This window comes from Osmerus mordax, chromosome 3 (genome assembly GCF_038355195.1).
Source record: "Osmerus mordax isolate fOsmMor3 chromosome 3, fOsmMor3.pri, whole genome shotgun sequence".
NCBI classification, from domain to species: domain Eukaryota; kingdom Metazoa; phylum Chordata; class Actinopteri; order Osmeriformes; family Osmeridae; genus Osmerus; species Osmerus mordax.
The window spans coordinates 23,175,752-23,200,162 of record NC_090052.1 but is presented as its reverse complement, the minus strand read 5'-3'; the positions used below and the strand labels follow the sequence as shown (position 1 = coordinate 23,200,162).

Here is a 24,411-nt window from a genome sequence, read left to right as displayed (position 1 = left end):
TTTTTGTAAAACATGGTGAAAATAATTATTAAACAGGGCTGAACAAAGTGACCTTTTTCTTCTTTTAACTCAGAAATGTCAAGTTAGAGACTAACTGTCCATAACTATGGTCAAATAAATGAGCATAAGATTACTCTCTAATCTTATGGTCAAATGTTTGCTTTCCTTGTGACTCCCAAGAGCATTACATTGTGTTCACCCTTTCACACAGAGTGCAGAGACAGGGTCATGTTCATCCTTTCACAGAGTGCTGAGGGGCAGACAGGGTCATGCAGCAGGAACACCTGAGCTCAGGTGTCACCTGACCCCAGGGCCCAACACTGCCCACAGTATTAGGGTTTGTGTTGTTGACTAACAATTCAAACAATTGAAGTGTTTCGCTCACAATATATTGTTGGACCATGTCTGTTGATTGAAGACATTGTTTCACAGGCAAGGCGAACATTCCCCCCACAACTTCAGTGTTTGAAATAACTCGTAACTGATCGTGACCAAATTCCTTAAAAAAGACTCAAGTGGATTTCCATCCACTCATAAATTAATATTAAATATCATCTTTATTTCATTCCAGATTAGTTATATGTGTGTGTTTTACAATCACCAACTTAACAAACAAACAAACAGCACCAAGCGAATCAGCCTGTGTGAACCAGAGGGCATGACTGGTCTGAGGTTACACCGGTTTGTAGATCTTCAGATATGGCTGAACACAGCAACACCAGGTGCTGCTGTCACACACAGGTGAGTACAAAAGAAAAGAGCCCCAGAACTAGTCTATAGATCCTGCAGTCCGCAGGACATCCCGGAGCTTTCGCTCTGGACAGCTTGTGATGATGTTCACGTTGCATCACATACCACCTCAGGTGCGCTCGTGGTTGCCGCGGCAGGTCGTCATGGCGGCACGGCAGTCCTGAGCAGGTCCTCCGGGTCGGAGAGGGCGCAGTAGAGAGTGTACCCCAGCTCGTCCACCTCCTGGGGCGTGAGCTCGCAGAACAGGTCCACCCTGGGGACCAGGGCGCAGGGCAGCCTCCCAGCCTCCAGGTGGCCCACTAAGGAGCGCAGCAGCTGCAGGAAGCGGTCAGCCAGCGCCTCCTGGGTCCAGTCGCCCTCCTTCTCGCTCAGCAGCAGGATGGCGTTGGTGAGCTGGCTGGCGGTGAGGCGCGACAGCGCGGGGTTCAGCTTGCACACGGCCTTGGCTACCTTCAGGCAGGCGCAGCGGCAGCCCCCGTCCTCCTGGTCCAGCGCCCGCAGCCGCGCCGTCTCCGCCACGCGGAAGCTCTGCCGCCACAGGTTGTCGTGGCGCTCAGCCATCATGCGGTGGGGCTTGGCGATCAGCGAGGCTCCGTCCTCCATCACCAGCAGCGGCAGGAAGTCCACGTACAGGCGGCGGTCCGTCTCGTACTGCACCTCCAGCGTCAGCGTCTCAGACGGCACCACCGGACGGATCACGTAGTCCAGGACACTCCCGATGGCCGGCCAGTTGATGGATCCAGCCACCAGCTTGTGGAACAGCTCCAGGACAGACTTGGGGGAGAGGTAGCCCCCCACCATGCAGCGGTCCCAGTAGCTGCTCCCTCGGGGGAAGTATTCCAGATTCTCCCGGCGGACCAGCCAGAAACCCGGGATGTTCATGATGGTGTCCTCCCCGGGCACAGACGACCACAGGTTCTTCTCCAGCACCAGGGGCACCATCAGCTGTGCGTGGTCTGCTGTCACCACCTGGGGAGGGGGGGGGGGGGGGGGGGGCGGCAGGCAGGCAGGAGGCATACATACTCAATAGAGCCACACAGAAAGTGTGTAAACTTTTATAATGTACTACAAATTAATCGAGGGAAAATAACACTGAAAGAGAATTGCATGGCATTTTATAGAATGACCTCATCTTTCTGCACAAGTAATCCCTCCATCTCCCTCTTGTCTCTAACCCTTCCCTTTATACCTCCATCCCCTTCATGCCCCTCTACAGAACACCCATCCTTCACACCCACCTCCCTCCCTCCCCCCTGTGCTCACCTGCAGGTCGTCATACAGACTCCCGCTCAGGTACATCTCCCGGAGGGGCATATCAGGCAGCTTGGCGTGGAGGAAGACCCTGAGCTCGGCGCAGATGTCCAGCGCTGCCCTGCGCGCGGCCCCCTGCTCCTCTGCAGGGATGGCGACCCGCTCCTGGTGGAACTCCCACAGACGCTCCTGCAGCGACAGACGCATCCGCGCTCGCAGCATGTCCGTCTGGCCTGCCGCTCCGCGCCCCGCAGCCCTCCGCATGCAGTCTGGGGAGGGCAGCACGGGTCAGGGGGGCTTCTACATTTATGAGAGGGGGTGTTTGTGTGTGTGTGTGTGTTTGTGGGGGGGATACTAGATAACCAGTTCACCTTCAGAAAGTTGAAGGTCTACCATGTGTTTGTTCCACCCAATCACCGAGCCACCCTAACCCTAACAGATCACTAATGTGCTCTGAGGACTGTGCTGATCAGCAGGTGTGGTCATGTGATCAGCAGGCTCAGGGAGGAACAGGCACACAGAAGGTCTTCTGTCTGAAGCTCAACTTCTACACCTCTGCTTATGTTGTTTTACACCTCGTCACAACAGCAACAAACTGGAGCTCACTACCGGCCTCCCCAGTCAGTCGGCTGGCTGGGTTTCCTAGACTACAGTCCACAACTGTGTGAAAACTACAACAACCTCAGACTACGACCTCAGTCAGTCAGCAAAATCACTCACTGTACAGGAAGTAAAGCAATCCACGGAACAGCCTGTCTGTCAACAGAGGGTCAACCATCAGGGAACAGATTACACAGGAGTTTAATACAAGTGTATGCCTATCCTAGGCCCTACAAGTGCACACCTGTCCTTGATCAAGTCCTAGCTGTGTGGATGGTGCTGATGATGATGTGTTCCAGATGTACTTGTGTAGAGTGTAGTGCTCTGACTGATGGTGCAGATAGTTCTGAAGCTGTATCAGCAGGCTCGGCGTACCTGGTTCAAATGATTGGGAGGAGGTGGGCAGGGACTGGAGTGACCGGCTCACTGTCGACTTCATGTCGTGGTTCAGTACCCTTGGAGATGAGCCCATCCAACTTGGCTCCTCCCAGCTCCTCTTCCCTGATTGGTCCATCTTGGTGGGGCTGGTGGGGGCACTGATGGCTCGATCATACATCTAAAACATGGAACATAACGCTCAGCTGAACGGAGGGATATGACGGAGTTCATCTTTTCCTTTCCGTAATCTCATTTATGAAAACAAGAAAATAAAACTACCCCATGTGTCACATTGCTGCGTCGAAATAGACAAATTGCCACCATGAGCGTGTTTCTTCTCCTGAATGCAGCTCTCTCCTCTGTGCTACTCACTCGTTTGACTGCTAGTGTTGCTATGCCGAGCATGGCTGCTCCGCCCACGCCCAGCACCAGCTTGGCGTTAGACAGCATGAAGTCGATGGCGCTGCCGATCCCCTTGTCATCCGGCTTTCCTTTCCGGTCACCATTCACACCAGCCATCTCTGCTTCTCTATCGAGGTGGAACACCCAAAGGGGAAGACAAGGGTTGGTGAAATATGGGCAGTGTGGAATCGCTTTAAATGTAGCGATGGATAATAATGTTGTAAAATAGCATCTGCTCAATAATAAAAGGGAAATTAATACATTAAATGACATTAATAATTATGTGTTTTACAGACGCTTTTATCAAAGCGACCTCTGGTTTCACAGATATCCAAGTAAACAAAACGACTAAGGTCTGAATTCCAGAACTGATTGAACCTCAATAGAAAATCCCAGTAAGTGTGATCTAGGACAAGAATCCCAGTAAGTGTGATCTAGGACAAGAATCCCAGTAAGTGTGATCTAGGACAAGAATCCCAGTAAGTGTGATCTAGGACAAGAGCGTAACTGTGTCTGCAAGACCAGAACACATACCTGATTAAGTGGTTTGATTTCAAATGCTCTTGGTTTGCTACAGACGTGATCTCCGCCTCCCTCGCTACACCAGGCCCCCCGCTACACCAGGCCCCCTCGCTACACCAGGCCCCCCGCTACACCAGGCCCCCTCGCTACACCAGGCCCCCCCGCTACACCAGGCCCCCTCGCTTCACCAGGCCCCCCCGCTACACCAGGCCCCCCAAGCGGCTGCTGAGAAAGAACTGGCCCCTCTTCAGAGCGTCCTCCTTGTCGGTGGGCACCGTCAGTGCCTGGCAACGGCGGAACTCGTGGGCCACGGCACGCCGGTAGTAGTTGCGGTCAGTGTGCTGAAGATGGCGCCCTGCACGGAGCAGAGCCCGGTACAGGTCCAGCACCGCTCCGCGAGACCAGCCGCCCATCAGGTCACACACATGGAGAGGGGAGGAGTCCCTGGCTCCTGGGGGGGTTACATTTTATTATTTCAGGAGATGTGAGAGTGTGAGAGAGACAGAGAGAGAGAGAGAGAGAGAGAGAGAGAGAGGGAGAGAGAGAGAGGGAATATGCTCAAGAATAAAGCAGATTCCTGACAACTGAAGGAAATCCACAGAGATCTTTTGCACTAGGCAGGTGTATGATAAGCATAAAGCACTACAAATTACCCATCTACCTCCGTCTTTCACTAACTGAATGAACCAAATTGTGTGCCAAAAACCATTTCTCAAGTTTGGTTACAATTGAACTAATAACAAATATCCACTTAACAAAGCAAGGATTGTTCAAGCTTGCTCATCTCATAACAGCGAAGCAGATGATCCAGACACTAATATATATTAAGTGATATATTAAATTGTCGAGACCAAGGATTTTTCATTTTTTACTCGGAACGTTTGTTCTGAGTTGCCTACTAACAACTTAGATCTTAGCTAAGAAGATCGACCAAATCGAAAGAGAAGTCGCAAAACAATATTTGTCTTTGGCAGCACTGTCACCAGGCTACTAAGGCTAGCTAGCGTAGACCACGGCAGGCAAATTAGCTACTAGACAGGTATGTGGCTTTGAGTACCAGTGCTACCATAGCTACAGATATACACCAAATGTACTTGGATATCAGTGTCATTTTCATTCGGAGAAATGGTTGGCGAGATCATTTGACCATTTGGAGTGTGTTAGCCTAGCTTACAGCAAGTTAGCGAGTTAGCTGGTTAGCTTTCAGAATAATCAATGCTAGGCTACAGATCAACACTTTCAGATCTGCTAGCTACTGTAGTGCTACGCACAATCAAAATGTACATTTATAATTTACAAGCGTTGCCAAAAACAAGCAGATGACTTACGTTTCAAAAACGGTTTCAAATATTTGTCCTTAGCCACCAGAAGAAGCAACTCACTCACGCCGGGGTCAACATGTATCCCGGAAGGTAATGACGAAATATTTTCACACCTGTTGTTAGTACATCCGGTGTAAGAAACTCAAAAGTGTCTGAACGTGACATGTCAAGTAGATAAATAATATTAAATATATGCGATATTTACCGATTTTATAATTAAAAACAATCATGAAATAACAGGCAATTCTAATAATAGGTAGAAATATTGCTCGAGTAGCATGACAAAACCTACAATTACTAAGTCTTGGGCTAAAGTTCTTGAAGAACTTGATTACTTGGTTGTGCTAAAAACATACTTCAAGAAGCCTGCTTTTCACCACAAAATTATAAAATCAGCATGAGAATTGGCCCCATAGTATATTTTAAGTTTATAAATAGCCTTGGCACAAGCTGTTCATCGTGCATAAAACGGCCTTTGACCTTTGAAAACTGTTAGTCAGAATATATTGAATTTTCCAACTAACTGACTTCCTTTAGGCTTCAGAATATAGGTTTAAATCAAGTAAAATCATTAGACCGTTGTAACTGAAGACAACACGAGAGATGGTTAGAGACAGGCAGCTAAGCGATTCCCATGCATGTTCTTTCTTCTACTGTAACCTCAATCTAATTATAACAACAACATGGACAAAACCAGTAAACGTATACTTAATAGATGCCTCAGCAGTCACAAGGTTAACATGTCGTGTTCAAGATTAATCGGAGTGAGTGTGGACTAAGAATGATCCTTTATTTAATAAAGGTATCAGATACAATAAAATCAAATACGTATCTAAAAGACCCATCTTGAAAGTCCATTCTGTCAAGGACGGCACAGGGTGCAGGGAGAGACTGCCCCCGATTCACCCAGTCTTCGTGGAGAGACAGGAAATTGAATTCTTCAATTGGAATCACAAGGTATATATTATAGCCTGCCCCTGTTTGTATAGACCCACAGAACTGGCTGCCACTCAGACTAGACTTGCATCTTACGGACTGTCCAGGTCTTGAGTGTTTTCCATACTGAGGTAAGCTAATAAAACTAAGTCAATACTAAAGAATAATATCTTGATAAATGTACGGAATTCTGTAAGATCCTTCTCTTTCTTATACTGTGTTGTGTTTCCCCCAAAAATATTAGCATGTAATAGTATGTTAGTTAGACTCCTTGATTTGGACTAATATCATACTGAAATATACATGTACTGTATACGTGCAGGTCAAGTATGTAGATAACTTTATCTGATCATCAAATGTTGTGAGATGTTATGTCAGAGAGGTTTGGATGAATCCCAGCTGGGTTAGATTTACAGAACTGAACTGTGTGCAGATTCTGTTCACACTTGGGCATTTTGACACACTATGTCTGTGATGTAATAATCTTTCTGTCTGTGTGCAACGAAAGGACATGCTGCTATCAAAGGAGCATCTGTTGGGTTGGAATTTACTTATAAACTGAGGGCTTAAACATACTGCTAGGAATAGTGACAATTATACGCTACAGGTTGTGAAATTGTTCTCTTGGAGATAGAACAGTACTGCAGTTTTAAACATTTCGCTGAGTTAAACTGAAGTCAAGACATATATTTGTCCCAGCTGTAGTCTGTGTCACAAAATTAAAAAGAACACAACGTATACAACCGAGCTATACGATCTGAGTTGATGTGTCAAAGGACTTATGACCATCCATCATTATGGATGATAGCATTGTAGTGCAATATTGAAAAAATGAGGGACATTAACATATACATTTAGAAAACAAACCATGCATCGTTTGCATTTCTAAACACACATCACATCTGTTCTGTCTTTGAATCAGTGAAATTGTAGCTTTGTTTAGAGGACATGTCATAGCTGTTATGGGCAATCACAAGACCAGCATCTCTGGAGAACCTGAATCTACCCTGGAGAATAATACTAACTGTCAACATTGTGGACAGCAACTGAGTCGACCAATCAGCACTAATCTAATTTCCCCACATGGTCATGCAGCATGAGACATCATTCTCATGACAACTGGCAATACAAACACCATGCTATTCTTAATGTGGAACTGGGGCAATTTTCTGGTTTAACTAAGAGGGGTACGTGGCACGTGGATTGGGTTTGTTAGGATATTTTGATGTACTGGGATGTACGTCAGTAGGGCCTGAGGGTAGGAAGGATCTGGGGGGGAGGGGAGGCTGGTGGGGGGGGGGGAGGCTGGTGTGGGGGGGGGGGGGGGGGGGGGGCTGGTGTGAGGTCGCGTGAGGTCCCCACCACAGAGCCGTCTGTTGGACTGTCAGGACCTCCTGCTTTGGATGATCAACAGAAGAACTGAATTACTAATTCATGTGTTTGACATGGAAAGAGGCCATGTCAAATGGACTGATAAACTGTGGAAGGGGAATTATTATTTTTTTTATATTGGAGAAGAAAGAGATAAAGCAAAATAAGACATAATTCATTTAAAGTTACTACTTTGCCAATACGGAAACAGTATCTTGCTGCTCACAAGACAGTTGCAACAATCAAAGGTGTGAATCAGTAAGTTGACTCAACTGATTTGACTGAATAAGCTCAACCTTACTGTACACCTCTCCTTCACTAGGTTGTCAACAGGATGGCCCTTCTCGATTATCCCGTTCCCGAGCTGGATGTCACCTTGCAGGAGGCTAGTCGTGTGCTGCAGCTCACCCTGGAGCCTGAGCTCTACCCCCAGTACATCAGCACCCTGAGCCAGCAGAGGGGGCTTCTGGAGGAGGCCCAAGCCCGCTTGGGAGCCGCTGCCTCTGGAAGGGAGAACTGGGTGACGGAACAGTTCAAATCCCGACTGCTGTCATGCACGGACCCTCTGCCCACCTCCACCGCCATCCCCTCCGTGCTACCCCCCTCCCAGGTAGACCGCTCCCAAGCGGAGAGGGCAGCAGCCATGATGTGGGCGGTGGCAAAGATGTACACGGAGCCTTCATTGGTGGAGGGGGATGTTCCAACTGAACGCACACAGCAGTCTGAAGTATTTGCTACTAGCCGTATTCCTGGCAGCACTCAGGATCAGATTCAGGTGAGGTGCAGGGGTGATATCACTGGATCGGTACTTTTTTAGATAAAACATTTATTGCAAAAAAAGATTTAAAGAGGCCCACCTCATCTTATTTGGGTATTTTTTTTATGCAATATTAAATGTCACCTTTCCTCAACAGGTGTATCCAGAAAGCCTCCATGCCATCATCATCAGCTCAGGTGGAGTGTTTTCTGTCAACATACTGGAGCGCTCCGCCACAGGAGGACCCATGTCCCCTCTGCCTTTCCTCCACATCTACAGCCAGGTGCTTCATGTGCTGAACCAGCCACCAGCTGAGGAGGAAAACGCTCCCCGGGCCATCTGCAGCCTCTCGGCCCTGCAGCGCCAGGCATGGAGCTCCGTGAGGGAGGACATCCTGAGGAGAGGAGGGCCCACTGCTGCCTCTCTGGGGGTGATGGAGAGCGCACTGGTGGCTCTCTCCCTGGAAGACTGCAATCCACCGTCTGACCTGGCGGACACCCTGAACGCCGTGCGGCTGGGCGGGGGCGACGGGTCCTGTCTGAGATACTATGATAAGGTACGGGTCCTGTCTGAGATACTATGATAAGGTACGGGTCCTGTCTGAGATACTATGATAAGGTACGGGTCCTGTCTGAGATACTATGATAAGGTACGGGTCCTGTCTGAGATACTATGATAAGGTACGGGTCCTGTCTGAGATACTATGATAAGGTACGGGTCCTGTCTGAGATACTATGATAAGGTACGGGTCCTGTCTGAGATACTATGATAAGGTACGGGTCCTGTCTGAGATACTATGATAAGGTACGGGTCCTGTCTGAGATACTATGATAAGGTACGGGTCCTGTCTGAGATACTATGATAAGGTACGGGTCCTGTCTGAGATACTATGATAAGGTACGGGTCCTGTCTGAGATACTATGATAAGGTACGGGTCCTGTCTGAGATACTATGATAAGGTACGGGAAATAGGATGTCTGTCATGTGGTGTCCTGGTGAATGAGCTGCATTCATCCCGTAGAGGATGTGGTCTTTACGTATTTCTTTGAAAGAAAAACAACATGATTATCTGCTGAGTAGACGAATGACATCGATTGAGTTAAATGAGTAATGCAATATTGAGTCAAATGGGAAGTTCATCTTCAACCCCTCCCAGAGTCATTTGCACTCCACAATTTTCAGCTAATAAAATGTACTTCAAAGAAGCACTGGAAGAAAACAGGTTCTTCTTCAAGTCAACATCAACTGGTAAACCACACGACAAACAACACACATTTTTCTTTCTCCACAGGTGGTGAATCTGGTGGTGTTTAAAGACAGCACAGCGGGCATTGTGTTTGAGCACAGTGCCTTGGATGGGATGGTGGCAGGGCTGGTAGCTGAGAGTGTCTTCTACTTGTCAGAATCAGTTAGCTCAGACCTCACCCAGGCTAACGTAGTGAGCAGCGATGGATCCACCATCGCTAACACTGACTCCCCCTCTCCGGGTCCACTCTCGTTTCCAATGCAGGGTTTAACCAACCCTAGCCCGAGTCCCCCCCTTAAAGCAACCCACCCAGTCCTCACATTTGAGGTTTCCTCTTACGCAGATGTATTCTCAACCTTGCAAGGTCACAGGGGCTTATACGATGCATGGATCAACTTTTCCTTACAGCTTTCCTTGAGGCAAACTCTAGGGGACTTTGCCGCCACCCACATCCTGGTAACACCTACCCACATGCGCCACTACAAACATGGCCGCTGTGACCCGACATACTCTCTCACCATGAAGTCTCGCCAGCTCGTGGGAGCATTGGCGTCCTGTGTGGGACCAGACAACATCCCTCAGTACACCACTGACCTCCTACGCCTCTTCCACGCTGCGTTCCTGGAGCATAAGAACCTCATCAAAGCCACCAAAAGTGGCCATGGTGTCGGGCCTCACCTCGCTGCCCTCCGCTGGGCTCTGTCTCCAGACAACCCCCTCAAAAGGTTCTTGGAGCCCTTTGGATGCCCGTCCGTGTATCTCACAGGCAAGGATGTGATGGAGGGCGTGGAGTGTGCGGTGGGAAACGTTTATGCCAAAGATCAGCTGGCTGTCACGTACCTGGGAAGGAGCGACAGAGTCCGCATGGTGCTCAACGGGAAAGGAAGCTTTGCCACAATCCTGGAGAGGCTTCAAGATAGCCTGAAGGTCACACTTAAGCTGGTAATGTTGCTTGCTGTCAGATATGCGCTTGCAGGTCAGATGGGAGCCCTGGAGTGCCTGCTACAGGAAGGACAGGCTGGACAAATGAACGACTTGGTTGAGGGGAAAATCTGCCCGAGTTGTGTCCCTGTAGGCCCAAGGTCGGGCAGAAAAGTGTCCAAGCAAACCCTGACCTCTGACCCAGCCACTGCCAACTTGAAACAAGACTTTACTTTGGTGATCCACGGAGGAGCTGGGGAGGTGATGATGCTGAACCAGAAGGTCGTGGGAGTCATTGAATTTGCCCTCCAGACAGCCCTGACCCTCGGGGCGCGAGTGCTCCAGGGAGGAGGCAGTAGTCTCGATGCTGTGCAGACGTCCGTGGCAGCCCTGGAGGACTGCTTCCTCTTCAATGCTGGGAAGGGCTCCGTGTTCAACCACGAAGGCAAGAATGAGATGGAGGCGACCATAGTGGACGGCAGTGGGATGACCTCTGGCTCAGTGGCCTGCCTTCAGAGTGTGAAGAACCCGATAAATGCCGCTCGACACGTTATGGACAAAAGTGCACACTCACTGCTAGTAGGGGAAGGTGCAGAGGAGTTTGTACAAGGCTTGGAGGGGAGCGCAAAGCCTATGAGGGCAGAGTACTTTCACACTGATGTTCGTCGCAGGGAGTTAATGGCAAAGCTTAGCGCAGGCAACGCCTCCAAAAACAACCACCCACAGACTGTTGGCGCTGTGGCGTTAGACCGCCAAGGCAAGCTAGCAGCTGCGACATCTACAGGCGGGTTGGTTGGGAAATGGAAAGGCAGAGTTGGAGATACAGCAGTAGTTGGAGCAGGAATATATGCTGATGATAAGTTAGCAGTGACCTGCTCAGGGGATGGGGACGTGTTCCTCCGCCACACGGTTGCTCAGAAAGTGGCCGGCCTCTACCACCATAAAGGCTCCAGTCTGAGACAGGCCTGTCGAGAGCTGATGACTGAGAACCTGAAGGGGAACTGTGCTGGGATCATCGCTGTAGACGCCAAAGGTGACGCTGTAATTGAGACCAACGCTGGGGTGATGTTTGTGGCCTCTATGATCAGTGGTATTACCCGCGTTGAAGTCATCAGACCCATGAAGAGTCCTTGTAACGTGATCTGGGAAACCGACGACCTTGTGGCTTACTTACACCCCAGGCCCTGGACCCCTGGTGCCACCATTCTGACACGCAAGACCCTTAGTGGGCAAAACAGCATCTTTAAGTTACCCCTGCCAGATTTTCTAGAAATGTTACGAGGGGCAAAGGCTGTTGCTAGTTTGCTGTGTGAAAGATTGGGGGTGCAGCGCTGTGCCTTGGTATCTCAACCACAGCCTGATCAGCCTGCCCAAATCAGAGTGCTGCCGCTCCATAGCTTGGAGGTTGAATGGAAGCCCCACCTAGCTTCGGAGGAGGACTTCCAGGTCTATGATCCAGGATACTGCAGCTCAAAGAGCGGCCCGCGCTGGGAGGACCAAGATCTGGACCAGGTCCAGGCCAAGATTCAAAACAAGCTTCCCACACCAAACGCACCCTCCAGCTATGATTATTTAGGAGAGCCTTCCGACGATAGCCTGTTCTCACGTATAGTGCGTGGCCAGGAGCCACAGTGGCGCGTGTGGGAGGACAACGAACATGTGGCCTTCCTCACTCCCTACCCCAACACGCCTGGTCTTACTGTCCTGGTGCCACGCAAACCACTGACCAGCGACATCTTCCGCCTGAAAGACTCTGACTACACGTCCCTGATTGTAGCGGCTCGTAAAGTGTCCGGTCTGCTGGTGGAAGGACTGAGAGCACGAGGTGTTGCTCTGATCTTCGAGGGTTTTGAGATTGATTACGCTCACGTGAAGCTGATCCCTCTGGTCCCGTCACCCAACTCCGAGCCTGCTTCCCTGCAGCAGGAGTATGTCACGGCCTATCCTGGATACATCTCATCTGCTGATGGCCCCCCCGCTAGCCCTGAGACCCTGAGAGAGATCTACACCAGGATCTCACTCTGCCGGCCCCCCCGCTCCTGGGAGGACCCCCAAACTCACTCTGCCTTTGCCATTAGAAGCCAGTGGTACCGCAATCTCTTCCAGATTCAGAACACTCTCTTCCACAGCACTGTGGAATACTTTCACAACACCTGCCAGTATTCCTATGCTCTGACGCCTCTCACCACAGACACCATATCCTCCCCTATGGGCCTGGGATCAGACTCTGAGCCTGTGTTTGTCAACATGCTGGGGCAGGGTGTCTACCTGGCTGACTCCATGCAGTTTGTGCTGGAGTATTTCCTGCGCTTCCAAGAGGACCTGCCAGGCACCTACTACGTGTCTCCAAGCTTCAGAGGAGAGGATCCAGACGCTACGCACTTGAACCAGTTTTACCATGTGGAGTGTGAGCTGCTTGGTGACATGGATGATGCCATGAACATAGCAGAGGGCTATGTGGCCAACCTAACCAAAGCTATGCTCAAGAAGCACTCTGACATCATACTGAACACTGCTGGGACCCTCTCCCATGCACAAGACATGCTGGAGAAGCTGGATGGAAGAGCCCCTCTTCCAAGAGTCACGTTAGACCAGGCCATTCCCATGATGCCGTCTGCAGACTGTCTGGAGTGGGTCCAGGATGGCCAACCCCAGTTTGGCAGGAAACTGACACGCAAAGGAGAGCGGGTGTTGATTGAGAAGTATGGAGGAGCCGTCTGGCTGACAGAGATGGACCACTTAGGTGTGCCTTTCTATCAGGCCTATGTGGAACATACTGGCAAATGCAAGGCCAAAGCAGCCGACCTGCTCCTGGGTCTGGGAGAGACTGTGGGTCTGGGGGAGCGCCACTCCACCCCTGAGATGGTGCAGGACGCCCTGAGGCACCACCTCGTGCCTGAGGAGTCCTACAGGTGGTACATCAACATGAGGCAGGTCATCCCTCTCCTCACCAGTGGATGGGGAATGGGCACCGAGCGCTACCTGTGCTGGCTGCTCCAACACGATGACATCAGAGACATTCACATCATCCCCCGCATGAAAGCCAGGAAGTACATGCCCTGAAGTCAGGAAGTACATGCCCTGAAGCCAGGAAGTACATGCCCTGAAGCCAGGATGTACATGCCCTGAGATGCCCTCAGAACGTTCTCTTCCAAAGCGTGGGATCACTGTCAATTAACAGAGAGATACTGTACATCAGTGAACTGAGGACTGAAGCAGAGTGTGTGTGTGTGTGTGTGTGTGTGTGTGTGAGAGAGAGAGAGAGAGAGAGAGAGAGAGAGAGAGAGAGAGAGAGAGAGAGAGAGAGAGAGAGAGAGAGAGAGAGAGAGAGAGAGAGAGAGAGAGAGAGAGAGAGAGAGAGAGAGAGAGAGAGAGAGAGAGAAATTATAATAATGTAACATTGCATATTAATTTAGTAGATGCTTTTATCTAAATCAATTCAAACCTGCAACCTCATGATCTGCAGTCAAAGGATCTACCACTGCTCTATATTCAATACATACCAATGTACGAATACAAATGCATTTTCACATCATATTATATGTTCTGAATAAGTAGCCATGATTGTACCCACCATTTCAAGCATTGATTCAAATGAATAGCAGTGATGTTTGTTCTTGATTTTTATTTAAAATGCAACTTAAAGACACATGTTTCTGACACTGCACCACTCTGAAAAACTGGAGTCAGGAGGACATTTTACAGATTTCTTTGTAGCCATTTAAAGTTGTAAATTGTACTTTGACATTTATTACTATACAAAATAAATTGCTTGTGAGACACATTTCTTTTGTTGTGTGTATTATTCAGAAAATTCATATATGGATGAGGCCCCAGATTATGCTCCTGGACTATGAAACAGAGTTTATAAAAACCTAGTTTTATCCAAAAATAGATTTATTTATCTGTGTCAAGGAAAATAGCCCTCTGTGTTCAGTGCTAATGTGAACAGAGGTGAAGGCTCTGAGTTTATCTGTGAGCTTCTTGAGTCAAATAAGTAGAGTATCAAGTAGAACTGAACAAAGGAGAAAAGAGAGGGCAGGCATCAGGTTTGTAATTTCCTCTCGGTGACCTGGTCCTGCACTGGGCTGGTAACCGTCTGACAAGCCAAGCATTGAGTGTGTAATCAGAGGCCCGTGACAAGGCGCACGTTCCCCCAGCATGTCCTGTCTCCTCTCGAACACATCTCTCCTCTCGAACACATCTCTCCTCTCGAACACATCTCTCCTCTCGAACACATCTCTCCTCTCTAACACATCTCTCCTCTCTAACACATCTCTCCTCTCTAACACATCTCTCTCTAACACATCTCTCCTCTCGAACACATCTCTCCTCTCTAACACATCTCTCCTCTCTAACACATCTCTCTCTAACACATCTCTCCTCTCTAACACATCTCTCCTCTCTAACACCAATACCAGCCATCAAAGTCCAGTTTGACACAAAGAGTCGCAGAGATAGAATAGACATGTTGACAACATTCCAAGCAAGGCACACAAGACACGATTGTACACGTACAGCAGAATTGGAAGTGGGGCGGGTATTTGTTTAGTCACACTACAGGAGAGTCCAACCCCCTGTCTTCTGCCCTCAACAACCCCGTCTATCACCAAAGTGCTTCTGCCCTCAACAACCCCAGAAAGCAATAGACAGAATTAAGTGGCAACATTTTTTTTATATGTTGATATTTTACACAAAAAAACTGCTGTCCATGGACCTTAATCTCTACACAAAATGTATATAAAGTTCCTTGGCCTTGGCTACTTGTCAGAGTTTTAAGTTCCCACAGAGGGGCGTGGTCACATCGCACACGTGACAACCTGTCACATGATGTACAGCTAGCTATAAGCTGTCATGGCGGCGCAGACCCGTGCACTTGTCTCAGCCCAGTGGCTTGCGGATGCGATAAAAAGCAACCGAATAGGTCCTCACCTGCGAATACTTGATTCCTCTTGGTATCTGCCGAAACTGAAACGAGATGCCACGTCCGAGTTCAGACAGAAACACATACCCGGCACACACTTCTTTGATCTGGATGAGTGTTCTGACAAAACTTCATCGCTGGATCACATGCTGCCAACTCAAAATCAATTTGCAGAGTATGTGTCAGGATTAGGTATTGGGAACGACACACATGTTGTGGTGTATGATGCCAGCGACTTTGGATCATATAGCGCACCCCGCGTTTGGTGGATGTTCCAGTTATTTGGGCACAATTGTGTCTCCGTGCTGGACGGTGGCATGAAGAACTGGCTTCATGAAGGGCGTCAGGTGACATCAGAGTATTGTTCACCAGAGCGTCAAGAGTTCAAGGCGAGTATCAATCAATCTTGGATAAAGACCTACGAGGATATCGTGAAGAACATCGAAACCAAACGGTTCCAGGTCATCGATGCTAGGTCCGCTGGCAGGTTTAGGGGAACTGAGCCGGAGCCCAGGGATGGTAAGTTGCCCCATAAGTAACTGTAAATACCTACAGGTGCACATTTCGAACTGCTCCCAAAACATATAACACAAAAAATAGGTAATGCTTGGGGACACAATCAATCGTGACACAGAGCTGAATGATCAATGAAGCTTCACAATTCACTCAAATCAACCATACTCTTGCATTGCTCCACAGACACTAAACCAGGGCACTTCCCTGGTGCCATCAACATGCCTTTCACCAGTTTCATGGACGCCTCAGGGAGGGAACTGGAGGCTGAACAGCTGACTGAGCTGTTCCGGGAGGCCGGTGTGGACCTGGAGCGGGCCCTCTGGGCCAGCTGCGGCTCTGGTGTGACGGCGTGTCACGTGGTGCTGGCTGCCTACTTGCTGGGATCTCCGCGAGTGGCCGTGTACGACGGCTCATGGGCTGAGTGGGACAAACGAGCTGCGCCCGAGCATATTATCTCTGAAGGGAAATAGAAATGAACATGAAATGGGAGGTAGATCCTTAATGTAGCAGAAGTTACTGATCAGTCGACAGAAGATGAATGCACTGAATCCACAGTTACTAACTGCTCAAGAGGGGGAAAGGTCAAGGCGTTTTACTTCAGAAACCCTCAGATCAGAGAAGGTTGTGTTTTTTACATGGCCATAATCATAATATATATTGGGGGGGACACATCCCCCCCAAATATTCAAATCTGATCAAAATGTCCCCCCCAATATATTGATATAAAATATAAATAAAATATAAATGTTCTACACTAACGTAAAGTGTTCAGGGGGCCCTCAGACTCCCCAGAAGATTTGGTCCCCCCCAACTCCATGGCTACGGCCTCTGGTTTTTCACAGATTTGGGGAACCGCTGCTGTGTACAAGGTGCTGGTCATAAAGATGCCTGGGGGTGAGTAGTGTGGTGCAGGTAGTCCTAGATTATTCATATAGATGATGTTGAGACTAATAATTTAAGTGGCACTTAAGTTTGAATTATTTCATGTTTCATTTACTATCCTCAAATGAAGAATATTGCATTTCAAGTCAAACATTGTTGCAGACCTAAGTGCACTTTTTTTTTGTTCAAATGACAACTGTTACATTGTGACTAATATTATGACGTGCAATACATTTCACAATAAAAACTAGTTTGAAGTTTAGGCTAAATGTCCTGTCGTTTTTTTTTTCTTTTTTATTTAAACACGATTCTTTATTTGGAATACTGACTGTCACTTTTATAATAGTCCACTTGTGTTGTCACATTTTATCAAGAATTTCAGCCTTTAGTGCATTATGTAGGCCTAACCAATCTGTAATCAAATATCCGGCAAACGAATGCTTGGCCAGCATAGGCCAATATTATGGGAAATACAACAATGTGCAGTGCATTCTTTTGGGAGTACTGGACCATATATTCATAGTGGGTTATTTTATATCAGTAGACAATAATATTGTCATATATAGGCACATCCTAGAGTGTAGTAGCTGACGCAGAACAAATTTAGAACCAGTTCAATCCGGTTTCATGTTGGATTTTGGGGGTCTGCCAATGTGCCTGATTTTTCTGGTGTACTAATAATTCTGTTATGGTATTTTCGATCATGCTGTGTAATACGTGATCGTTGCTAATTGGAAGCGAATTCATCAGCACAGCAGATTGGCGTCCAAACCGAACGTATGTGGACGTTCAAGTCCCCATTTGAATGTTAAAAAGAAAACACCAAATAGTAATTATAGCCTAGTTAATTAGGCTATTGTGATTGATATATTTAATTTAATCACTTCAGATGAGCTCATTATATATTTTTGACGTAGCACTAAACGGAATAAATTTGGCAGATTGTCAGAATGCCACAGCGACGATGGCCGAAAACGACGTCAAAGACTTTCCGATGAAGCGAATCTCAAAAGGTGCCCTGCGAGATGCCTGGAGGTCCTGAGGAAATAAACAAATTGGGGTCCTTTTTTGATAGGCGAGATATCGTGGTGCTGGCTAAGTGAAAACAGTTACCGTGTCATTCAAAAGCAAGCTGCAAATAGGACAAAATAAACATCACATCTGAGCTTGTTTGGGATTTCGGCATTTCTGCTAGATAAACAAATTGTCACTTATCGGCAATTTATCTGGTAGCTGTCATTTGACAGTCAAGAAAAGTGTTTAATACCGTGTGGCACTGGCTTTTGTTTTTAGCTTTAACAAGCTATCGACTTTATCGACGCTAGCTCTCACTGCTGCAAGAGAACAAGAAAAACTGCGATCTGCAAGCTTCCACTATTTCTGCCCAGTGTCAAGTTAATAAAGAGGTAAAACAAATATCAGATTTATTAATTACAGAGACAATGAAAGTATTAAGAAATGTGCAAGCTACGTTAGTTAACTACTTTAGCTGCTACAAGTAGCCTACTTTGCTAACGTTAGCTTAGCATTTCCACCGTAGCTCGCTCATTAGCAACTAACGAGTAATGTGGACAATGTACAACCTGTTTAGGACATATGGGTAGTACTAATAATAATCAAAGACCAACATTGAAATGAAATATCACATGAAATATCACTGTGTATTTTGGTATGGCCATCAAGTTAGAAAACGTTACTTTCAGTTAATTGTTTTTGCATTTTCACCACAGAGCGGCGTTAATGAGTAGCAATGTCTGGCATCGCTCTTAGCAGACTGTCACAGGAGCGCAAAGCATGGCGGAAAGACCACCCATTCGTGAGTAGACAATACTAGCTCTGTCTGTGTGGGGGTCATAGGAAATTATTGTGTTGTTAACGACGGAACATAATTATTTTTCCAATTTGATCAGCATACTGTCTTTATATTGCTCGTCTGTCTTCGTACAGGGATTTGTTGCTGTACCCACCAAAAATCCTGATGGAACCATGAACCTGATGAACTGGGAATGTGCGATCCCAGGAAAGAAGGGGGTGAGCTCTTTATTCGTGTTTTTAATGATTCGTTAGGACTCTACCTGCCATGGTGGCTGTCATATGCTATAGCCCTTTTCTGATTGGAGCTGTTTGGGTTTGATGTGTTTTTATAAGTGAATCACAACCATCTCTAATACATTCCTTAGACCTTGTGGGAAGGAGGCCAGTACAAACTCAGAATGCTCTTCAAAGATGATTATCCCTCCTCGCCACCAAAATGTGAGTTTATCTCCAAGAGTTTTCTCTTTTCCTTCAAGATTTTATTTTCAGTTTTGAATTTTTAGTATACAGCAATATAAAACTGAGAAACTATTGTCATTGAACCCGGCATACCCAGGTTCAATGCCAATAGTTTCTCAGTTTTATATCTTAAAGTAGACAAAGCTTTTTGATGCCAGGGCCTCAATCTTCTAAAAATAAAATGAATATTGATTTTTCTGACTTGTACATGATTCTTTTCAGGCAAATTTGAGCCACCTATATTCCATCCCAACGTCTATCCTTCTGGCACAGTGTGCCTGTCCATCCTAGAGGAGGACAAAGACTGGAGGCCAGCCATCACTATCAAACAGGTCAGAGCTGAGACCTACACTAATATCACATATTTGTTGGAATATCTGATCTACACACTTTCTAAGATCAGTCGGAGGTCAATCTTGGGTTTGTATTTCCAGATCCTGTTGGGGATCCAAGAGCTTCTGAATGAACCCAACATCCAGGACCCTGCACAAGCAGAGGCATACACAATTTACTGGTGAGTGTCTCTGTAGGGGGAGGGTTCTGGTGAGTCTCTCTAGGGGGTGGGTTCTGGTGAGTCTCTGTAGGGGGTGGGTTCTGGTGAGTCTCTGTAGGGGGAGGGTTCTGGTGAGTGTAGGTGGAGGGTTCTGGTGGAGGCAGGGACACCACCAGTGAGAGGATGTGGGGTTCGAAGTTGGGACCTATGCAGGGTATTCAGACGTGTTGTGGTGTTGGCTCCATTCTCAGTAGATTTCTTCCAGAGAAAATCTGTTTCCTGTCTTCCTGATCAGTTTTCAGCTCAGCTCCAAGACAACATGGTATAGAAAGCTAACTTCCCTTCATTTTTGTTTTGTCTTGTAGTCAGAACAGAATGGACTATGAGAAGAGGGTGAGGGCACAGGCCAAGAAGTTTGCCCCAACATAGAGCTGGGCAGGCACTTCACCTGACCTTCCTGAGAATGGAAAGGCAGCATTCAAAGGACCACTCCAATAAACATCTACAGTTTCAGCATTTATTGTTTACTACGGACCTTGGAAAGGGTTGTGATTTTTATGTAGGTATGTTGTAAAAATATTTAGGTCATGGAACAAGAATGTTGAAAACCACAGAAAACAAAACCCTTGACCGTAAAACTACCCCCCTTTCTTTTTTTCTTTTTTTTTACAGAAATGTCACCCCATATTAATTGGTAATTTGCAGAAAAATAATCACACACAGAATTAATATGATGTTATTGTTCATAGTCTGGCATCGTTTCTGCTTGTACACCCCCAAATATGATAATTGTTTCACATATTTGACTTTGATCCTACTTCTTGTTTTGGGAGCATTCAAGGTTGTATTTGGATCCTTCAACTAACCTGGGTGACTGAATTAAGTGCACTTCATAGAGATAGAAGACCAGAGAGGTTAACCTCTGAAGACATGAGTGCATGTACATATATAAATATTGAGAGTTGTGGAACCTATGTTTTATAATGTTTTAGCAAGTTGATATGTGTGTGTGTGGTATTAAAAGTAATGAACTCAATTAAATGTATGATGTGAAATAAAATTGACAAGGGAACCGATTTGTTAGCCTGTTTCAGTGTAAGAATGAGTTCCAGTGGACGAATAGGATGGAGAACAACAAAGTATTCAATGTGTCGCGTGCCATGCAGGGCAACCGCAAACTTGCTATGTGAAGAGGCTTTCCTCCATTTACTGAAACCTTTCAGGCTAATTGTGACATCAGTATCCTGGTAACGGTTCACCTCTCACGTTCATTGGTCGATGCGTGGGTCTACAAAAATCAATCATTTATTAAATTTGACCAACACTGAGGTAAGGTTTGAAGTGGAAGGAAGAGGCGTCGGCGCCGAATACAAATGTAAGTATACAATCCTAGACAACGGGGTACACTTCTTCTGTTGTTAAGTTAATTATTGTTTGAACTACTTGCAGAAATACATTCTGCAAGGGGGGGGGGGGAGGGGAGTCTAGTGATTTTATGGAACGTGTGCAAATAAAAACAAGGATTTAAAAAGCCAGATGCGGCACATGGTCCGCTGCTGTTTTTGGTTGAGCTTCCATGGGATATTCGCCCGAGGGCGGATATCGCTATTACAGTTGTTCAAATGCTTACACAATTTTTTTTAACTTGTCCTCTTTTTTTTCAAAACTTAACACACAAATCCAATAACTGCACACACAAAATGCAAAATGCCTCGCTTCTCTTGCAAAATGAAGCAATGCATTCAAAATATCACAAACACGTCTCAAGCATGTCACAGAGGGCTTCACATACGCCCATAGAACTGCCCCTCAACCAACCTAAACCCTCAAGGAAGACAAGGAAAAACTCCCCAAAAACTCTCAACAGGAGAAAAAAAATGGAAGAAACCTTGGGAGGAGCAATTCAGAGAGGGATCCCCTCCTCCAGAGACGGTTGGTGAGAGAGAGGAGCAGAACACAGGCTAAACATAGTCATACAGTGTCGATGGGTTTTGAAACACCAAAATCCATTGTTCAACTTTATAGATGTAGGACAGGACCGAAAACAAACTTATTTTTTTACTATAAGCATTTGTGGTTGTGAATACAGTATTACACAGTACAAAAGAGTGTAGTAGGACAGAGACCAAACCTACGTAATTTTGAAAAAGGTGATTACAGAATGGTGTGTCTGTGTGTGCCATGAACTGTAGCATACAGTAATGTATACTATTTTCTACAATATTGGCAGAATATTTTCTTACAGTCACTGTACTGTTGCAGTATGATACAGTAATCCACCAGACTGTGACCAATTATGCAGTGCACTGCAGTCAATGGATGCATGGGTGCTAAAGTTTGTGTGTAGTATACCATGTGTTGTGCATAGTGTGTCATTTTGATTGGTTGTGTTTTAAAAAGGAAATCAAGATGCTTCCCGTTAGAATTTTGTGTGTTACTTGGATAATTGTGTGTGTCAAAAAAAAAATTATGAAATTGAAAACTGAGTCAAAGGCCCAAAATGTGCGTATGGTTTTGCAGATTTGAAGTGTGGTTCTGGTGTTTGAGTGTCAGGTTTCAGAAATTGTGTGAAAAGTAAGGAATTTGTGTGTAAGCATTTGAAAAAAACTGTAAGGCTTGAGTGCAGCATGAGAGTCTCATCCACAATCTTTTTGGGTCATATAAATAGGCACAGTAGGCTATGTACCCAACATAGTACCGGAAATGTTTTTGGTTGTGACAAGCTGGGGTTTAGTTCATTGTTTATGCATCTGTGATATGACGTCGTCTCTGCAAACACATAAAGGTGTGACATTACTATGCGCTAGAATTTTGACACCTCCGCTTATCCTGTTTTTAGTACCTGCCATGACCTCCCTTGACCAGTCAGAGACCGCAACAGACGACAGGAGCCATGTAAATTGGAACTATCTAAAAGCTCTAGGTGCATTGATTAAGGTGTTTTTCCAGGTTGAAATGGGTGAGCGAGCCTGCGTGTGTACATTTCAGGTGGTGAGGGGCACAGCGTGTTCCCTCCTTCTCGTGCTGCCTCATTACTCAGACACAGGGTCCACCTTCTCATCTCGACACTCCTCCTATCACAGCCTGGGACACTGTCTCCGTAGCAACATCTTCCCAGGTTGGTAATGATGACGAGGTGATGATGTTAGGAAGAAACTCCATGACATGCTTTCATCACATCACAAACATCCACTGTTACTGAGTTAGGCTCGAAATAACCAGATAGTTCAAGGCCTGGTTCACACTTTGCTAGGTTTGCATCTAGTACAATTTACACATACATTTCCTTTGGGATTAATAAAGTGAACTGAATAGAATATTTATCCTCCACGTTTGCTCTCCTTTGTGTCTGCCAGGGGCTCCTCTGGAGTGGAAGTCTCTGGTTCAGGAGTCTTATATCCTGCGCCCCCTAGCCCCCCCTCCTCCAAACCCCCAGCGCTGGTACGGCCGCAGGACTGACGCCCTGGGTATGTAGCCTGGCTCAGTACAAAAGAGGAACATTTTAAACACTTTCCCCCCTGATGTTCTAGCTTTTGCCAAAACATATGCGTTCCAAACATAACACTTTTTTTTTTTTAATCGGCTGATTTTCTCAAAACACAAATCACAAAACTACATACCCAAAGGCAGAAACACCTCATATATCCTGATAAATTAAGCACTGAAGAAACACTTATCAAAATCAAACTTTTGCACCAAATAGCTTTTTGTTGAATACAGTAAACATAAAAGAAAATTGAGGACACAACATACAGATTTTTTTGGGGAAAAGCTATACCCATGCCTCTCCCTCTTTCTCCCACTCCCTCTTTTAATGTACATTTACATTCTTGGTCCAGTTCATGTGGTGCTTCTAAATCTGAAATTTTCTACATGAATAAATCCTAACCCTGAAGAACCATGGGTGTTTTGGTGGAAGTGGAGCACTGTGACCTGCTTCCTTGTGTTTCCCCTGTAGTGAGATGGACCGAAAGGAACATCGTGAACCAGAAGCTGAACAAGGCCCTGAAGCAGATGGAGAGCAAGGGCACCAAATGAAGTTCCTGGTCTCAGCACCCGACCACAGCATGCCTACACATCACCGCACAACATCGTGTGAAAAAACATACATTCATGGAAGACGAAATATCCCTGGATGAATAAAGACGTTGGAAACATCCACGTTGCAAGTAGTTTTCTAAGTTGTCAACTGTTTTGTCGACAAACTGTCAACACCGCAGAGGAGTCTCTTATTTTAATAACTTCAATGTAAAACTGGAACTTGCGAGCAATATAGAATAACACCAGTTCCATGCCACAAGTATGATTCATAGAGGAAATAATGAAATAGCTAAAACAATGACATAAAAAGGGAATTTTTCTGATACCTGACAGTTCCCCTGTGGAAGTGACAGAGTAATGTAAACTGATAACATCACTGACGTGGTTTAAGCAAAAACCACTGAAACTAGCTTTTAACCTTAATCTCCTGACAAGTCAGACATAAAAACGATCTCTTAATCGTCGCCTCGCTGTGGGGAAGGATCAAAGTATTCACAATGAGGGAGACAACTCACCTCAACCACGCTATTCAACTCTCTGTCTGCTCTCCTGTCTGTTCTCCTGTCTGTTCTCTGTCTGTTCTCCTGTCTGTTCTCTGTCTGTTCTCTGTCTGTTCTCCTGTCTGTTCTCTGTCTGTTCTCCTGTCTGTTCTCTGTCTGTTCTCCTGTCTGTTCTCTGTCTGTTCTCCTGTCTGTTCTCTGTCTGTTCTCCTGTCTGTTCTCTGTCTGTTGTCCTGTCTGTTCTCTGTTCTCCACCAGATCCCTGACAGACGTGCTGGCCCCTGTTAGGAAAGTTTGATACTGAGCTTGCTCTGTATAGTCTTTC

General features: G+C 46.5%; 4 protein-coding genes across 5 annotated transcripts; 2 read left to right on the top strand and 2 right to left on the bottom strand.

The window, feature by feature from the left end:
- Positions 1 to 538: 538 nt before the first annotated feature.
- mief1 (mitochondrial elongation factor 1) lies at positions 539 to 3,970 on the bottom strand. Of its 2 annotated transcripts, XM_067232333.1 has the most exons (5): positions 3,916 to 3,970; positions 3,352 to 3,508; positions 2,977 to 3,157; positions 2,014 to 2,270; positions 539 to 1,719 (listed from the first exon to the last, which is right to left on the bottom strand). In XM_067232333.1, exons 2-5 carry the CDS (start codon positions 3,496 to 3,498, stop codon positions 892 to 894), a joined length of 1,413 nt encoding a protein of 470 aa, XP_067088434.1. In that variant the 5' UTR covers positions 3,499 to 3,508; positions 3,916 to 3,970; the 3' UTR covers positions 539 to 891. The 2 variants fall into 2 exon arrangements, with proteins under 2 accessions (XP_067088434.1, XP_067088433.1); XM_067232332.1 differs by lacking the exon at positions 3,916 to 3,970 and having other exon boundaries at positions 3,352 to 3,859.
- A 133-nt stretch (positions 3,971 to 4,103) lies between these two features.
- Positions 4,104 to 5,298, bottom strand: LOC136941234 (mitochondrial ribosome and complex I assembly factor AltMIEF1-like). Its single transcript, XM_067233677.1, has 2 exons — positions 5,232 to 5,298; positions 4,104 to 4,354 (listed from the first exon to the last, which is right to left on the bottom strand). Exon 2 carries the CDS (start codon positions 4,314 to 4,316, stop codon positions 4,104 to 4,106), a length of 213 nt encoding a protein of 70 aa, XP_067089778.1. The 5' UTR covers positions 4,317 to 4,354; positions 5,232 to 5,298.
- A 10,012-nt stretch (positions 5,299 to 15,310) lies between these two features.
- Positions 15,311 to 16,513, top strand: mpst (mercaptopyruvate sulfurtransferase). The gene is made up of 2 exons (XM_067233001.1): positions 15,311 to 15,899; positions 16,080 to 16,513. Exons 1-2 carry the CDS (start codon positions 15,311 to 15,313, stop codon positions 16,364 to 16,366), a joined length of 876 nt encoding a protein of 291 aa, XP_067089102.1. The 3' UTR covers positions 16,367 to 16,513.
- Positions 16,514 to 17,860: 1,347 nt separating this feature from the next.
- LOC136940471 (SUMO-conjugating enzyme UBC9-like) lies at positions 17,861 to 20,621 on the top strand. The gene is made up of 7 exons (XM_067232633.1): positions 17,861 to 18,184; positions 18,509 to 18,594; positions 18,726 to 18,809; positions 18,959 to 19,031; positions 19,275 to 19,384; positions 19,487 to 19,566; positions 19,911 to 20,621. The coding sequence occupies exons 2-7, from the start codon at positions 18,529 to 18,531 to the stop codon at positions 19,972 to 19,974; spliced, it is 477 nt and encodes a 158-aa protein (XP_067088734.1). The 5' UTR covers positions 17,861 to 18,184; positions 18,509 to 18,528; the 3' UTR covers positions 19,975 to 20,621.
- Positions 20,622 to 24,411: the final 3,790 nt, after the last annotated feature.

Bases quoted from the DNA above. Each gene is read 5' to 3' on its own strand.
- mief1 (XM_067232332.1), bottom strand. From the start codon at position 3,654: ATGTCATTTAATGTATTAATTTCCCTTTTATTATTGAGCAGATGCTAT. The intron at 2,271-2,976 runs GTACGCCGAGCC...TGCCCTCCCCAG, and splicing joins CTCCCAATCATTTGAACCAG to ACTGCATGCGGAGGGCTGCG. The intron at 1,720-2,013 runs GTGAGCACAGGG...CCCCCTCCCCAG, and splicing joins GTCTGTATGACGACCTGCAG to GTGGTGACAGCAGACCACGC.
- LOC136941234 (XM_067233677.1), bottom strand. From the start codon at position 4,316: ATGGGCGGCTGGTCTCGCGGAGCGGTGCTGGACCTGTACCGGGCTCTG.
- mpst (XM_067233001.1), top strand. From the start codon at position 15,311: ATGGCGGCGCAGACCCGTGCACTTGTCTCAGCCCAGTGGCTTGCGGAT. The intron at 15,900-16,079 runs GTAAGTTGCCCC...ATTGCTCCACAG, and splicing joins TGAGCCGGAGCCCAGGGATG to ACACTAAACCAGGGCACTTC.
- LOC136940471 (XM_067232633.1), top strand. From the start codon at position 18,529: ATGTCTGGCATCGCTCTTAGCAGACTGTCACAGGAGCGCAAAGCATGG. The intron at 18,595-18,725 runs GTGAGTAGACAA...GTCTTCGTACAG, and splicing joins GGCGGAAAGACCACCCATTC to GGATTTGTTGCTGTACCCAC. The intron at 19,032-19,274 runs GTGAGTTTATCT...GATTCTTTTCAG, and splicing joins TCCCTCCTCGCCACCAAAAT to GCAAATTTGAGCCACCTATA.